Source organism: Tympanuchus pallidicinctus, unplaced genomic scaffold (assembly GCF_026119805.1).
Source record: "Tympanuchus pallidicinctus isolate F22 unplaced genomic scaffold, pur_lepc_1.0 scaffold1, whole genome shotgun sequence".
In the NCBI taxonomy this organism is placed as follows: Eukaryota; Metazoa; Chordata; class Aves; order Galliformes; family Phasianidae; genus Tympanuchus; species Tympanuchus pallidicinctus.
The window spans coordinates 106161519-106178142 of NW_026294618.1; the positions used below are offsets into that span (position 1 = coordinate 106161519).

Below are 16624 nucleotides of genomic sequence, written 5' to 3' on the forward strand. Positions count from 1 at the left end.
AGAACACCTTTGTGTGCCAGGCTCAGGGCAGGATCAAATTTGGAGCTGAGTAACAGGGAAATGAAATAGTTCGTGCAGGTGGGCAAAGAGCAGATCGTGTAACCCTTGTTGAGGAAGTATCTGTATCAGCTTAATGGAACTGCTTGGGTGTGTGTTAGTTAGGCTTTCCTATCTTAAGAGGACTTGTTAAATACACAGCAGCTCATCACAGTGTGAATTTGCAGTTACAGGTAAAATGCAAGGCTTGGGATGGGGCTGTGCATAGTGGGGTCAGAAGTATCCTGATAGATTTTTATGAGGGGAGACTGGTGTAAACTAGCCTAAAACAAGAATCTTGACCTGAGTTTTGTAGTGTGACCTCGACTCAGGATAAACTGTGTTTCACTCCTGCAACGTTAGCAGGTGTGGGCTGTATTATGTTCTTGGTGTGTGGAAGTGCTTTGGTAGGAATCTCACTCACAGGATTCAGGCCCCACATCTTGCTCTTACTGCTGTCTGTTGTTGCACTTAATTTTACAGCAAGCAAAGCTTCCTACCTGAGTAATGAATAATAAAGATGAAACTCTTACTTCAGGAGGTAATGCAAGGAAAGTACTTGAATTATTTAGTCAGCCTAGAACAAATACCAATTTCAAAGCAAATAATTTTGCTGAAGATTTGATTCAGAGCTATATATAACCATTGTCCTAGAGTATGATGCATTTTCTGTTTTATAACTTTATGCACGACTGTTTCAGTTTGATATGCTTCCTGCCTGCAGTTCTCTACCCTTAGTGTTGATAATACTGCTGCCAAAACATGCAGCATACTGCACTGCTGCAGCACTGCTTGAAATCCTAATGATGATGCAGGGAGAGAGGAATGAGGATGGGGTTGTGCTGCACGTTGCAGGTTGCAGTTACAGACTAAGCCGTGTTACTTCTTGCACCTTTCAACGTATGTCTTCTGGTGGATAATCAGAAGACCTGAATTTCCTTGTGTCTCCCCAGAAGGGCAGGTGCTTCCATGTTGTAAGCACTGGGGAATTGACTCTCGGCCTGGAGCTGGGATACTAATTATTTTTCTCACTGTAGTCTTTGACCCTTTGAGACCGACTCCTTTTGAGGTGTCTTGTAATTCAGCTGCCTGTCACTGGATCAGACACAGTAATCACTGCGTGAAAGCCTGGGCTTGTCTGTGCCGTCATTTCTTTAATGGGCAGATTTCACCACTGAGGCAGAAGTGGTCATGCACCATCTGCAGGGCCCAGAGTCTCTGAAGAACAACCAACTCCAGTCTGACTTAAAAGGACGGTGGTTCTTTTTATGTCACCAGCATCATCCAACACCCTGAGTCCCAAGGCAGCCATGTGAGACTGGCTATCTTCCGACAACAGCAGAGGTTTCTTTCCAGAGGTTATTCTTTCCAGAATTGACTGCCTGGTGGTGTCCAGCTCTTTCTTTTAGTATGTCTTCTTCTCCTCTGATGAGGCAAATCAAAGAAACGTCCCTGTCGTGCGTGTTCTGAAGCACACATGTAGCATTATCTCCTTATCCTAGTATAAGAGGTTTCAAAATAAAAAGCTCTTTATTCCCCCATTGATAAGATGCAGAGTGTAACTGCCACAAGCATTATATGCTGCCTGACTATTGACTACGTATTCAATGTGAAATTTTTTTGTTAGTGCTTTAGTTTAGTAATGCTTCTGTCCACATTCTTCATCAAGCTGTGAAATGCCTTTTCTGTAAAGCTTCCATCTTGTATTGATTCTAGTCTGCTGTAATTCAAATGAAACTTCCTTTACCTTAAAGGCCAAGGATGGAGAGCAGGTAAGCAAGAAGTGCGTTCTGAGCCAGAACTTGATATTCTGTTTGGCCCCATCTTCTAGCAGGATGGTGAAATATTTAAAGAGCAGTGCAGGAGATGGTGGTCAGAATAATCGATGGTCAGAACAATGTGTTGGAGAAAAGCTTAGTTAAAGCAGGTAGGATAAATAGTGATAGAGAAGCATTAATATCAGCACAGCAGCTAACTGATATTATCAAAGAGGTCTGTACACTGCGAATACCATAATGCTAATGATGGATTCTGTTTAAAACAAAGAAAATTGCCTTGGAATTCAGCTTTCAATCAGAATTCAGATTTGAAGATATACAACCAGATTGATTGCCATTCACATTGAACTCACTCACTGTGCAACCAATATGGGAGAAGGGTAACTGATCCCTACTTTGTAAATTAAGAAACCCTACTGTAGGAAATCGTCTTTCACCTGTCCTTGTTCTCTTGGTTCTTCAGAAGGTCTTGCTGGAAGACCAGGTAATTCTACCTGCTCTGTAGAAGCCAAAAAGATATCATGTTTGTGCAAAATTCTTCATTCACAAACCTCAGGTGTTGGGTTTCGGCCATCAAGGACCATTAGCTAACAAGATTTGCTGTGCAGCACCTTGGCTCTCAGAGCTCTTAGGAAAGCCTATAGAAGCTGTTCAGTTGTTCAGCAGAATTTTTCACACTTCTTCTGGAGCTGTGAGATTCAGGTGTGCCGTGCTCACCATCACAGATGATTTCAGGCAGTTTAAGAATTGCCCTCCAAAACTTTCCCTTTCTTCAGTTAGCTAATTCAATATTAAAAAAAGTCTTCACTTTTCTGCTTTTCATTTGTATTGTCATCTGTGTTCATCTGAGTGACCAGAAGGTCTGTGACTGTCTGGTATATCAGAGCTGTCTGGTACATGGATAAAAAATAGTTTCAAAGTTGATGAAATAACAGAGGCGTATCTCCTTAGGGCAGAGCAGGGGACACTGTATGTTCCTTTTACAGCTCCTAGCTTACTGTGCATAGCTCAGGGCACTTGATAATTTTGCACTTCGTGGTGTTCATGAGCCTCATAGGGGAATACAAGTAAAAAGACTGCTCTTGGAGTAGAGCTTTCCTTAGTGAGCCCTCTTATGCAGAGAAAATAGGATTGTAATTCATGCCAGCAGCTTAGATTCTCAAGAAGCAAAAAGAGAAAGCTGCTGAAATTGTTCTGAAGTTACATTGTTGAAATGTTTCCTTTATAGAATAGAGGAATACCTGTTTCTTGAGGATTAAGGAAAGGTGAATAGAAGCTGTGCTAGGTCTCACATCTGAGACCTGTTAGCCCTATCCTCAACCATTCCCCCAACAGCACCGGCGCAGAAAGTCAGCAAAAACAAAACCCCCAGAAAGGGAAGCTGCTGTGCACCCACTGCCCTGCTGTGCAGCATCTCTCTTTTAGCAGAGTTGTTACTGCTTCGACTGAGAGAAGAATTCTGCGCAGCCAGAATGAAGTTTTAGGTCTCAGGGTTTTTTTTGTTGCTTTTTGTTTTGTTTTGTTTTCAGATGAAAAGCGATGTTTTGGCTTTTAAGATAATATGTGTTTTTGTTTATTTTTTTGGCTTTGAAGGAAGGCGCATGCTGGGAATCAGCTCTTGCAATATGTTTCATAAATATCTGAGGTATCTAGCATTTGAAAATCAGCTCTCTGATTTTACTAAGGGGTATTTAAGGAAAGGGAAACCTACATCATACTGATTCCTGTCAATAGTGTGGAAAGTTGGGAGGTCAAGTCTGAAGGGCATGTGCAGGGTTCAGCTGAAACAGAAATAACCATGCAGCAATGAAACTGCAGATGCATCTCCTCAGCACGGGCCTGGATAGTACTGTTTTAGACATGGTTTTAAGTCCAGGTTTAAGCAGCCAAAGGCCCAGTACAAACTTGCTTTCAAGTAGGTGTGAAAGTGCATACTTGTAAAAATCTGATTTTGCTCAGAAGTTGATGAAATTATTTCACCAAAAGCTTTTGTAAGTGTGGACATCACCCAGTGCTTTCCTTCCGGATTTTGTCTGGAGCAGTTCCTCTGCTGGAGTTCCTAAGCTGCTGTACTTTACCAGAATCTGGAGACTCATGTTGAGAGCAGGAGTAACGTTTTTCATATTACATGTCGTGTGGACATGAAGGGGGAAAGTGTGGTGCTGCTGAAGCTGCTGTAGTTAGCATGTCACTGCAGTGCTGCCTGTGCCTACTGGTGAGCACCGTGCTTTTCTCATAAAGCAAGGAAAGCTTAGCCCATCTGTCACTGGTGATTAATGCATTTGCTCTTGAAGTTGCTTGTGGAGGATTTTTCTGAAACAAATCACAAAAAAAAAAAACCCAAACAACCCAACAGATAATCAATAATATTTTGTTCGTAGCACTTTAATTTTAAAGATCATGAATAGACCAATTTCAGCCTGTGAAGGCATCATTTTGTCCACGCAACATAAAATTACTTTCAAGTGAACAACGTGATTCAGTGATATCCCATCAAAAATGTAATCAAGTATAAGGACCATTTGTATCTCACTGCTGTAGTAATACGATTTTGGTATCCGTTCTGCATAGTTTGAAGTTTTCTTCTCTCTCTGAATCAATGGGTAGTGTACAAACAGTGTGGAGATATTAACCAGATCTTTGCAAACTGACCAGGTACCAGATCCATGGGCCAGTGGAGCTGCCTGAGCGTGGAGCTAGGCTTGTGGAGAAAGTTGTGCTGAGTGTAATTTGTGAATTATCTGGAATCATACATGCTTGTCTACTTGATGAATGGTATTTGTGATTGCATGGTAACAGAGTGATGCATGAAACTGATTGCATCCTTGTGAATAACTGATCCAGCAGACCTTGCTCAGGCAGAACGAGTGGAACTGGAAAATGGGCGTTGAGCTGCTTAGGGCTGGGGGTGGAAAAGGAGCACTTGCTGGCAGCCTCACAGTGTGGAAAGTCTGACAGCTGCAATCATTTTACATCTCTGATTACATTCTTTCAAGACTAGGCAATATCCAGTCAGAGATGCACTCGGGAGAACCTAGCATCTCGCCGGTGAATGAGGCTGTTCTGACTGATCTCTGAATCCCAGTAAGTCCTTGGGCGAGAGCACAGGTGGTACAGTTTCTTGTGGACATCTGCAGATGTATGCCAGACATGTATTCACAGAAGTCTGACTCTGTGCTAAGGTCAGCAATGCAGTAATTTGGCAAAATAAGGTAGAAGAACATTTTTGTAGTAAATGTAGGACATCTGACAAAGTACTGCAGTTGAGAAGTGATGAAATAATAAAAAGCCGTCTGGACTTAGAGGAAGAGGAAACCTGATGTATGTATGCTGTGTGTGTTCATATGCATATCTACTTTTAGGATCTTACCAATGAAATACCTGTGAGGGTAATCCTGAAAGCATGGGTAAATCTGCTCTGTCATACCTTGGTGTTGGACTCGTGGTCTCTGTGCTAACCTTCATGCTGTGCTTCCTTACATGCACTGATTTCTAGGTGTGTTGCTTAACTCCCACACTGGCACGGTACAGCTCTCTCCTGTCTGTTGTAGTTTTCATCATCCATTCATCACCACAGCATTGGGAAAGAGTAAAAGCACCAGGGGATTTGCTTTTGGCTGCTTGCAGAGATGGGATGAGTGAGATGCAGCGTTCTGCGTCAACATCCAATGAGCAGGGAAAGGCAGGGTAGGCTTTGTGGAATCAAACGCTGCTTAAAGAGAGGAAGCAGCCTCACTGTGAGATGCATTCTCCATAGTGAGAGCTGAGCCAGGAGCAATCACAGAGCTGGGGCAGAGGTTGGTGGTTTGTCAGTTGGTACAGATTGGCATTTTCCTGCTGGCTTCTGTGAGACCACACTGACTTCCATCAGCTGGGAATCTAACCCATAATAGCCACCATAGGAAACCTGATCATTATAGTCTTTATAGTCTTAATCTTTGCTGTTGGAATCAATGCTTTGGAGATACTTAATACAGAGAAACCACGGGGTAACTGTTAACGACCCTTCACTGAACTAATGTGATTGTTCTGTTTATTTTGCTGCATCGTCTTATTGGAAAGGATTTCTCTCTTAAAGAAATTGTGTGCCAATCATGGCCATGTCACTTCTTTAATTTGTGATTTTAGTAGGGATGAGCTTGGTTGTGGATGCACTTCAGAAATGAGTCATGAATCTTCAATGTAATAGATGTCTTTCCACAAAAGATGTGTATGCAGAAAAGCGTGTTCTTGTCTTACATCCTCAGCATCTAACTAGCAATGTCTCTGTGTTTATTTTATTTATTCAGCCAAATCTGCAATGTGCCGTGCATTTTTCCTTCTATTTGTTGCTTGGATACTGCATGAAAGCACTCCCTGAAGTATAAATAATGTCTAGCAGAGCATGCTGCAAAGCAAAATGCAGTACAGGATTAAAAGATGTTTACTAATTTCTGTTAACCTTGGAGTTCTTCTAATGGAGAAAGATTAGTGATGAAATCATCCCCTCGGATCAGAGCTTTGATTCATATCTTGAGGTAATATCCTGGAGAGATATAAACCCAGATTGCCTTGATGGGAAGAGGCAGAATGAATAGGAACAGAGGCAGAGACTGGACTAGCACAGAGGATGAAAATTTGCTTCTGAGTGGCACTTTTTCAGCTTGTAGCATTCTTCCTATTAGCTTTGATCTCTTTCAGTGTGCAGTGCCAACACTTTTTTCTCCCCCCAATCACTTTGTATCTATATGTTGCACAATGTGGATTTTTTAAAATTCTGTTTTACTTTCTTTAAATGTTATTAAGCCTTTGGGGTGGATGTATGTTGTGCACAGCAGCTCTTGTACATGTGGGAGAATGAAACGTGGCTTGTGGAATAATAACATTCTGTCAGACAATTAGTATTTAGTCAGTTGATCATGAAACTTTTTTTCTTTGCAATGACAGGCAGTCGCCAGATGATGAAATGTGGGTGAGATTTGCTGTTGAAAGAAGTGTTTCATTTGTGTTGACTCTAGAAACAAAGCTTTCAGCTTGTAGTTCTGCATCTGGGATTAAAAACAAACAACACCAACAAGAACACAACTTCCAAACTTTTTTTCTAACATCTCTCTGTTTTCTCCCCAGTTTATTTTGAAAGAACTATAGGAACAGCTCATGCCCGTACCTATGCTGTTCTGGAGCTTTGTTGCTTAGGTATAAGAGGAGCTCAGGTTCTTTATGGAGCTCAGTTAGGTTCAGAGGTTTCTAGTTTAGAGGCTCGAGTTTCTCCGGTTATGGAACAGGCAGAGCAGAAAGGTGCCTTCTTATTTCTTTCCCCTGAACTTATCACCTACGAAGTGGCTGTTCACCATTAGGATATATTTACAAGCATTAATACAGCCTCCCTGCTTTCCCTACTATATATGGGAAGCAGGGGAAATGGTAGAAATAAATCATCTGGCTTATGGAGATTTATAAAGATCAGTGTGTCCTGCTTATTGTTTTCACCCTGTTTTCATTTGGCTCAGTAGCTACAGAAGATTGAATTTGCATGCCCGAGTGATTATGGTGCAGCAACAGTGCATCTCCTCCTCTGTTCGTGGTCTAATTCTGGGGGGAAAAAAAAAGAAAACAGGACAAGTGGAAGAAAAGATCAAGGAGCGGTGAAACACTTTCTTCTCCCTACATATAAACGTGGGTGCAATTCAGTCAGAGAAGGAGAGGGGTTGAGGATTGAGGAGAGGCAATAGAAACATCACCTTTTAAAATAGCATGCTGAAGCTTCTTCTCTGGAATCAAATCAAGAAGTGCTTTCACACCAAAATTTCAGAGAAAATGAGTATCTTAACTGCATGATTGTGTGCCATGCTTGATTTTAATAGGCTTTTTAGAAGAGTTATTCGTCTAAGTCAGATAGCAAACTGAGTGCATTCTGTGGGCCAAGGAAAACCTGTAAGTGTCATTTTTGGGGTACTTCAGGGGTTCTTCCCTGCTTTGATATGGGAAGCAATACAACTCAGAAAAAGCCATTTAGTCTGGAATACACACCAAGAGAAGCCACCGTCTTTTCCAGACACGAAATACTAGAATAGCTCTTCTCTGCAGGCTTTTCTGGCAAGTGTTCCACTGCTGCGCTTAGCAAGGACACGCTCTTGCAAAAGTCATGTCAACTTTCCTGTTCATCTGGGAGTTGTGAAAACTGTTCACGCTGAAACTCGAAACCAGGTGGAACTGACCCAGTTTCAGTAGCAGGTTGACATTATGGGCAGATCCGTCAGTTTTCCCGAAGGGTTTGAGCCGCCTTTGTCACCGCATGCAGGTTCATCCTGAGCCCAGGTCTGTGCCAGGGGCCAGAGCTGAGCTGCTGCAGGCCTACCGGGCCTGGCCGGAGGGAAGTGTGTGCAGGTCCTTTAGTGACAACAGTCTCTGCGGTCTCCTGCTTTTCAGTCTGCCCCTTTCCCTTCCATTGCGATGCCCTTGGCTCTCCCAGACGTATCAGGAAGGCACTTTGAGGAAGATTCTGTTTGCCACTGACCTAAAACTCCCTTTAAACAGAAGAATTAAGTTGCAGTTCTGACATGGAAGCATTACGGACGAGAAGCTCTGTTTAGTTTGTGTTCAGTTGACCTTCTGAGATAGTTGCCAAGTGTCCCAGGGAATGGCGAGTTGGTAAGAGGAGCAGACCTGCTCTGCCTGTACCTGCAGTGGTACAAAATGAAGTTGGCACAGCGACTCGTGCTCTGTGTGTGGGCTGCTCCTCTGCGTTCCAGCAGCTTGTGTGTGAACTGCAGGGAAGGCAGCTAACTCCTCAGGATTTTTCTTATGCAAATTGTCAAATGTGATAAAAATAAGTATTTCCAGAACAATCCACGGCGAAAAAAAAATAATATCTTTTTTTACTGGACCTATTGCTTATGTAAGGAGAGATTCTCCTTTTACTGTGCAGTCTGAGGTATTGGCAAGAGGAGTGAAGAAAGGCAAATGTGATGGGAGTTTTCAGTTCTTAACTGTGGCCTTAGAGGTGCTGTGTAAGAACTTCAGCCCCTCGCAAGAGAGAATCAAATGTTAGATAGATTTTGTGGCATTTTAGATTAATAAATCATCCTTTTTATCTTGCAATATTTTTTCTAGTTAGTCGTCACACAGAGAATTTAGAAGAGCAAATAAGAGTAAGAAGGAAAGACGGGGGTGATGATTAACCAGATTTGTAATTATTGTAAGCTCTGGTGTGCACTCTGCTTTCCATTAGAAAGATAATTGTCTTTCGTGAAGTTGTAAAATCACATCTTTGTTTCAGAACACAACAGTATAAAGCTTGCATTTGTTTTATAGTACCCAGGGAACATTTTGTGAATTACCTTCTTGGTTTTTCACATCTGCAATAAATGAATGTATTTTGTGGGTGGGCCTGTTTGGATATTGTGTCCACCGCAAACATAGCCTTCACTGTCAACCCCGTAAAGCCAGCCAGTACTGGCTGACTTTATTGGTGGAAAACAGCACAGAGTGATGGCTGGCTGAGGTTATCAGGCAATTTCTAGCGACGTGCTGCCAACCCAGCAGTTATTTTCTGCAGAAGAGTTATGAACTGGATCCTTAGCCTCGAAATCAGAATTTTTTGTCTGTACTTCTTTTGAGAATATGTTAAAGGTTTGGGTTTTCTTTTGGCTGAGAAAAGTGGTGGTTTGGTTAAACCTTAGAAACATTGATAGAGATTTGAGTGGCAATTTTGCCAGATTTAATGTCAGTTATTTTCCATAGAATTGCTTTGTGATAAAAGTAACAATTCAGCAGCAGTTCTGTATAAAAACGGATCCTGGGTCAGATCCTTTTTGTTCTGGGGAAAGCACCTGCCTCCAGATGTTGCTTCTACATTCCTGTTACTGCAATCAACCTCTTGTTCTCCTTGAGGCTTTGCAAAGCTCTAATCACATCAACTAAGTCACACTTTGCATTACTGCATGTATTTATGGCTAAGTGGATAATCACTTGTGCTTTTATTTAATAACTCCTAACGAGTGCACAAGTTATGCAGGCCATCATTACCAGTCGTGCACCACGGGAGAGGTACAATTCAAAGAATACAAGCAGAAACTTGTATTTCAGAGCTGTAAGAGGAAGGTGGGAGCAGAATTTAAGAAAAGCAATCCCTGCTTGATTACTAGAAGTTAACACATGATTTCCCCCTTAGTTTTCTCCAACACTGCAATCAGTGATGAATTGCACCGTGGACAATTTCAAGCTGGGTTGATTTGATAAGCAATGGCCCGAGTGTGACTTAAGTTATCCTATTTATGGCCTTTAAAGTATTAATTCCACTCCATAACAAATAATCTAATTAGCATTGTCAAGGGCTTAGTCAAAGAGAAGAAAGAGAATGAGTGAAAACTAGGTATACAAAAGGGCCTTGTGCATGTGAGAACCTTGTAATTGATTTGAGTGCTTTGCTACAGACAGCAGTAAACTGGTCGCAGGGTCACTAATTTGGAATCAACAGCAAATGACTGTATTAGGTCTGATGTTACCCAAATAAAAATGGGCCCGTTTTTAAGAAATTGCTACCTACAGTTGTGTAGAGTTTCACAAATACAGGCAGGTCCCCATTTCGCTTTGCTCTTCTACTGAATTAATACCAACCTGTTCAGTGGAGCCTTCAGAATGTCCACAGGAGGCCCAGCAGAGCGTAAGTAACGCTCTGGCAGATGAGTCGGCAGCACCCGGTGATTGGGGCCATCCCAAGGAGCTGATATCATCATTAATGAAGTCTGTCACATCTGTTGCTTGGGCACCTGTTGTTTAGCCCACATGCCAACCTGGATGGTAAATAAAATGAGGTCAGAATTTCACAGTGACTGATGCTGAATTCTCCATAGCATCCTAGCATCCTTGTGTCAGATCTTGAAGAAAATATACTCAGTTCCAGCACAAATTCTTCCCTTTTCCTTTAGCTTTTCCTTTGTTTGTGGTATAGCTTACACTGCTTATCCTTGCTTCAGTTCCTTCACTTTTTCATGTAGCACTGTGTGCAGGCCAGAACTGGGGGAAGGAACAAAAATGCTCAAAATCCAACTTTTGTTCAGTATTTCTTGGGAATTGTAGGCTTACCACATCGAGCTGTCCCACAGGGGATGGTCTGAGGAGTGAATTCATGCATGTGTTGTTAATGTTTTACGGCAGGGTGGGGAATGTCGCTCTGTGTTTTATATGGGTCAAAGCCAGGTGACTGTTTTTAGTTTTTAATGTTTCATTTTTTGTAATATTTTATTTTTCAATATTTCTGATAATGGCCATGTGCTTTGTTGTGTCCCCTGCCAAAGGCGCTGGGGAAGCTTTCAGCTGGGGAAGAGCTTCTGGCTCCTGATTTATGGCCTTAATGATGTTAAAAACACTCCATCTCTCCTGTCACTCTCTTGGACCTTATGGCTGCTTCACATAGCAACACCTGTTTGCTCAAGGTGGGACAGCAGTGAGCCGATACACCTGCAGGTAGGACCTGGCTGCCTGCCTGCTCTCGAAGGGAAGGGTTTCCTTTAATTATGACATAGGTCAGACATTGCAGGCAAAACTGCCATTGGTAGAAAGCTGCAGGAAAAAAATTGCAGCCGAAATGAGCCTGTCCTCATGCCCTTGGAGCTGTGGAGGAGTCTGCAGTTGTATATGACCAGCTCTGTTTCCCCTTGTCCCCCTCCCCCCTCCTGGAAGTCAGGTGGCTGGCAGCTCTCTGCACAGCTCTGCGCTGGGGACAGCTGGCTGCACAGGGATTAGCAGGGGAAGGTTTAGCAGGAACACGGGGCTCACCGTGCCAGCACCAGCACATTGTTGTCCCTGCAGCAGCATCCTGCCTGCAGCAGCAGCGAGTACAGGTGCTTCCTCAAATCTCCTTGTGCTTATTTGGGGGCACAAGCCTGCAGCACCTCGTTCCATTGTATGGCAGTGTTCTGTCTGTAGACGGTCACTTTCTTCTCTGGGCAGCTGAATGGGCTTTGGGTAGTATTGAAAAGGTTGGAGGCCAGCTTTCAAAAAGACCAAAATGCGTTAGGCTCTACTGTGAGGCCTACTGTAGCACCAAAAGTCTCATCTAAACACAGCTATACTGTTATAGAGGGGTTCACTGAAAGATGCTGGCAGAGGCCCTTCTGCATCAATACAATAAGGAACTCTGGGATGGGAGTTAGGTTTTTGTTTTAAGCAAACCAGTGTAGTTAAAGGCTGTAAATATTTTAAGTGTATTTAATGGCCTTGGGAGCGATGTGCCAGGCACTTTCAGCAGACTGTGGATTTATTATTTTTTTGGAAACCCCAGCTTCAGCTGGGAAGTGCTGCCTTCATCCCTTCTCCCTGAATTCACGCCACTCACAGCCAGACCTCTCACTGCTTGTTCCCACTCTCCCTCCTTGTTCCCCCACTCGCCTTTCCAGCTCGCACCTCTCTGGAGCCAGGGCTGCAATCAGCCCGTGGGTGCTTTGCCCACAGAAATTGTCCTCAGAAATTACTATCTGACCAAAAACTTGTGAAACTGCAGCATCAAAACAAAGGCAACATTTTGAAACATTTAAGGAGGAGATGGAGTGGGAGGAGAAGAGAACATTGATTCAGTTGGGAAGGAATTTGGAAATGCAAGAAATGAAAAAAGAAAACGTGCGCGTGAATGTTTTAGCAGTTCTAGAAACAAATGGGCAAACGATGCAGATTTAGAATATAAATGCAGAACTGACCTTTTCATTTCACTCGTGTGTGAGTGAGGGAAGGAGCTCACGGCCCCAAGGGAAAGCTGACCCATCCTAAAGCCAACTCCAGGAGCTGCACTCCAGCAGGCAGAGCGAGCACCTGCACTCACGTGCACGGGACGTGTCAACATCTTCCACGTTGGCAACGACATGAAATTGAGCGAAAGGAACTGGCTGCTTACAGAACCCCTTCACAAAGGTTTCGTTTGTACCCAGCATGCTGGGGAGCACGTTTTTCTGAGTCCTCTCCTCGCCTGCTGCTAAATACTGAATGAGTGCTTCTGTGCGCGTGTTGCTTTTTCAAGCGAACGGTATTGAAAATAAATGAAGAGAAGTGCCCTCCTTTTCATGCGATAGTAATCTGAGACTTTTCCGTTACATGAGGCTCTCCACAGAAGCGTGTAATTCCACCAGCTTTGTTTAGGAAGACTTGTGCGGTGCAGCGGGGCGCGGGCAGCCATCCCGCACGCGGCCCTCGGCTTGGGTGCTGCCGCCGCGCCGGGCGCTTCCAGCGGAAGGAGCCTCCCCGGCGTCCCACCGCCAGCCCCGCTCTTCCCCAGCTCCACCGCCCCTTCGCCCTTGGTACAGCCTACGTTTCCTCCACCGTGTGCCGTATGGTAATCGAGTGACATCAGCCTCCGCCCGGGCGGCTGCTGATTATATTACAAACCAGCCGTAAGGTCTGAGGTGTGCGCGGCTCCTGGGAGCGCTGCTGGGACGGCTGCGCATGGCTCCGGGCTGAAACGCAAGTTCGCTTTTCTTTAGGTTAGTTTCACTGGAGCTGGGCGTTTGAAACCGAATTGAAGCGCTGTAGTGGAGCAGAGAAAAAAAAAAACAGAGCAACCACCACCAAAAAAACTCTTCCTGGTGCATTAAGTTTGAATCTGTTACAGAAAACGTGCCGCCAACCCACACCGCTGGATTTTGAACCGGAGCTGCTATTTGCTCGGGGCTCAGTGAGAGCGTTTTCTCAGGGACCGAAGCCAAACTTCAGAGGAAGCTGGGATTTACCTGGATGTGGGGTAGAGAAACCCGTGGTTTCTTTATGCTGCAGTTCATCGTATCCCTGTGTTACCTGTAAATGGAATTACAGAAATCAACCAGTATGCCTGGGCCGTTGTCCCCAGGATACGCAGCTCAGGTGCCCTATAACTATAATCAGTTAGAAGGAAGATTCAAGCAGTTACAAGGTAAGCCCGTGCTGTTTTGTGTGTTTGTTGTTGCTTTTTTCTTCCTTTTGTAAGTGTTGCTACGATATGATCCCAGTAACATGTTAGCCTGGGCTTGTTCTCCTTGCAGGGAGGCAGGAACGATACAGAGTCCAAAAACAGTGCTACAGCACAAAGCTGTGTGTGCTTTTAAGAGCCACTGTGTGACTTTTATCTCTCTGAAGGTGTCCTCGGTCTTACACAGCGGTGCAGTGCAGTCCAACTGTGAGCACTCAGCATTACAGATGAGAAGCAGCCCCGACCAAGTCAATCGGAACAATGAGAGGGAGAGTGAGGAAGTGGTCTTTCTGTTTGTTTTCGCCTTAAATGAGAGATAGTCCTAACTGTGGATATTAGTAGTGAAATCTAGGCTTTGTTTGGGTGCAGTGCAGCAGCTCTAACTGCCTGTGTACCTCCTGTAAAGAAGAAAAGGTAGCTTGACTTTTTCAAACCAAGGGTAGTTGCATCATTTCCAAACAAAATGCCTTGCTCATGTTGATAGTAGATTACTCTGAAAGCTTTTGCATACTTTAATGTTCCCAGCTTCCTTCATTTTTTACCACTTTACTTTTAGACAGAGGCAGTGTTCTGCAGTGTCTTCCCATTAAATTCTATATTTGTGTGAGAAGAGAAATCAGCTATTGCCTTTGGGGAATGGGATGTGCTTGATAGAGGCTAGGCCTCTGAGCTGGGCTGGAAACCCAGATTGCTCGTGCTGCAGTGGAGCAGGATTGTGCCCAGTGCATCTCTGCCTTGAGCACAGGAATATCAACACCACTGTTTCTGTGCAAGGCAGTTCTCAGGAATGAATGAGCTCTGGCAGTGCAGTTCAGAATCAATCAGAATTCTTAACCAAAACCAAACATCCTCCTCCTCCGTAGCCATGTGACTGTAAATAATCCCGGAGCAGCCCAAGCACAGTGAAGTTCATCCCTTCTGAGCATGTTTCTTATTTCACGCTGATCTGTACCACAAGTGTGGTCCTGTGGTTCCTGTTGGAGAAGGAGGAAGAGCCTTGGTTAGCTTGAAGAATGTTCCCAGTTGTTGGCTTAAGGAGGGAGGCAAGAAAATCTTTCATTCATAGTACTTTGTTTATCTTGTAAACTGGCTCACAGTAATGGCTGCGTTCTGGATGCAATAAGATAAAATGACAGCATTTTAATAGCTGATAACTGAGACATTCCTCAGGCAAGCATGGAAAGTCCAGGCTCCAAACTTACACATAAGGGAATACATACATTAGAGGCTTTATCTTGGACATCTGTCAGATCTTAGGTTGCGGTACTGCTTAAAAATGAGCGAGGTAAGCTTGCAGCACGGGGGGAGAACTAGTGGCTCCCACCTCTTTCTGTGCTGGTGAAGGTAGCAGCCAGAGGAAGGCAGATTTTATCATTTTCAGGTCACTGCTTCAGGAATCCATTATCTGCATGTTTACATGACGTTGAAAGAAGAAAGCAAACCGCAGTGTTGAAAGCACAGAAAGTGAGTTTACCCTGCAGTGGAATGCAGTGTTGACTTTGGGGGGGAAGACTGCAATACTCCTCTTAAATTTACGGCAGTTTCCTGTAACGAAGAAGATAACACGCTGTGTTCTGAAAGCATAAGGAGGGACTTTGCATTAGACCATCCCTAGCTGTTTATTCATGTTGCAGAGGGTAGACAGGCCTGACGATGATCTCCTACAGGGTGGAGCTTAAGTACAGGAAATGTTTTAAATTATGCTCTAGATACTCCATGAAATGCTAAATAACCGTGCAAAATATTTCGTGCTGCAAAGGGAGTGGCCCATCTGCTGACAAAGGTGTCTTTCCTTGGATTAATAGCTCTCTGTTTGAGGAATAGCTGAAAGCCATTATTTGGGAGTTATAGACCCTTGGAGTGACTTTTGTGTACTTGCTGGAAGCTCCAGTGAGACTGCAGGGCACTTGTGGCACTGCAGACTGCTCGGTGCCAGACCCAGCAAGGGTGAGCTGAATACGTGTATAGTACTCTTGAACTGCAGTTTTATCATCGACTGGAAGGCGTACAAGCAAATAAGATCAAGTCACTCTGATTCCTGAGGTAGAAGGTTGGGTGGGTTTGGCACGGTGTTTTGCTTAGAAGGAAAAAGAAGCTGGGAGACAACGAGTTCTGCCCCCAAATGCTAAACGAATCCTGGTAAACAAGTTAGCCTGGCAGGACAAAGGAAATTCAGATGCAAATTCAAATGACCACTTAGGCACTCTTACATTCCACCTCTGTTAAGTGCCTTGAAGTGGTGATTTTTATGGAAACTTAAGAAACTTGGCTGCGGTGACAGAGCCTTCTGAGCAGATTTTCCAGCCTGCACCTGGAGTTGCTTTGCAGAGATCCCTACTCCCATACGCTCTGGGGAGGGCAGAGAGGAAAGATGCAGCAGAAGATGCCGATACAAATGGATCTGAGGATCGAGGCTGCTTTGTGTTTAAAAAAAACCCTGAAGTCTTATGTGGAGATGATGCAAATAGTGGAGGTGCCTATTAAAGTGGCTGTGACTGGAGGAGGAAAACTAGATCATCTCCAGGACTTCTGAGCATACTTAGTCCTTGTGAAAATGTCAGTGCAGGTGTGAGAGGAAAAATGCTTTAACAAGTCCTGTTGTCTTCAGTAAGCTTTGTCAGTTCTGATTATAGTTAGTTCACCCTGTCCTGGAATGATAGGTGAGAGATGGTATCAGCGGTTGCAATCGTTTAAACCTAGGCGTGGAGTTTTGGTTCTCACGGGCAGTTGTTCAGTAAAAAGAGATCTGGAGTAGGGCTGCCATAGCTCTGCAAGTAAAGACAGGACCCCAAAGCTTGTTTGTGGAAAACGTATTGCCATGTTGCTTACGCAGGGCATGGCAGTGTAGAAATTCATCCTGTTCAGCTGAGCAATTACATGGCAGGCGTAACAGATA

At 44.0% G+C, this 16624-nt stretch overlaps 1 protein-coding gene and 1 long non-coding RNA gene across 5 annotated transcripts in view; one reads left to right on the forward strand and one right to left on the reverse strand.

The window, feature by feature from the left end:
• Positions 1–16624, forward strand: part of SPTBN1 (spectrin beta, non-erythrocytic 1) — a 121855-nt gene that overhangs the window by 34713 nt on the left and 70518 nt on the right. The window contains exon 1 of one of the 3 annotated variants that reach the window (XM_052679867.1): positions 13176–13692. The exons of the other annotated variants lie outside the window; for them this stretch is intronic. Within the exon in view, the coding sequence (XP_052535827.1) occupies positions 13584–13692 (109 nt within the window). The 5' untranslated portion in view covers positions 13176–13583. Of the gene's footprint in view, positions 1–13175; positions 13693–16624 lie in introns of those variants that run through there. 3 annotated transcript variants of the gene reach the window in all.
• LOC128079177 (uncharacterized) lies at positions 6698–12998 on the reverse strand. Of its 2 annotated transcripts, none has more exons than XR_008206007.1 (3): positions 12491–12998; positions 10413–10588; positions 6698–8320 (listed from the first exon to the last, which is right to left on the reverse strand). It is a non-coding gene; the product is annotated as an uncharacterized LOC128079177 (long non-coding RNA). The 2 variants fall into 2 exon arrangements; XR_008206008.1 differs by lacking the exon at positions 12491–12998 and adding an exon at positions 10881–11433.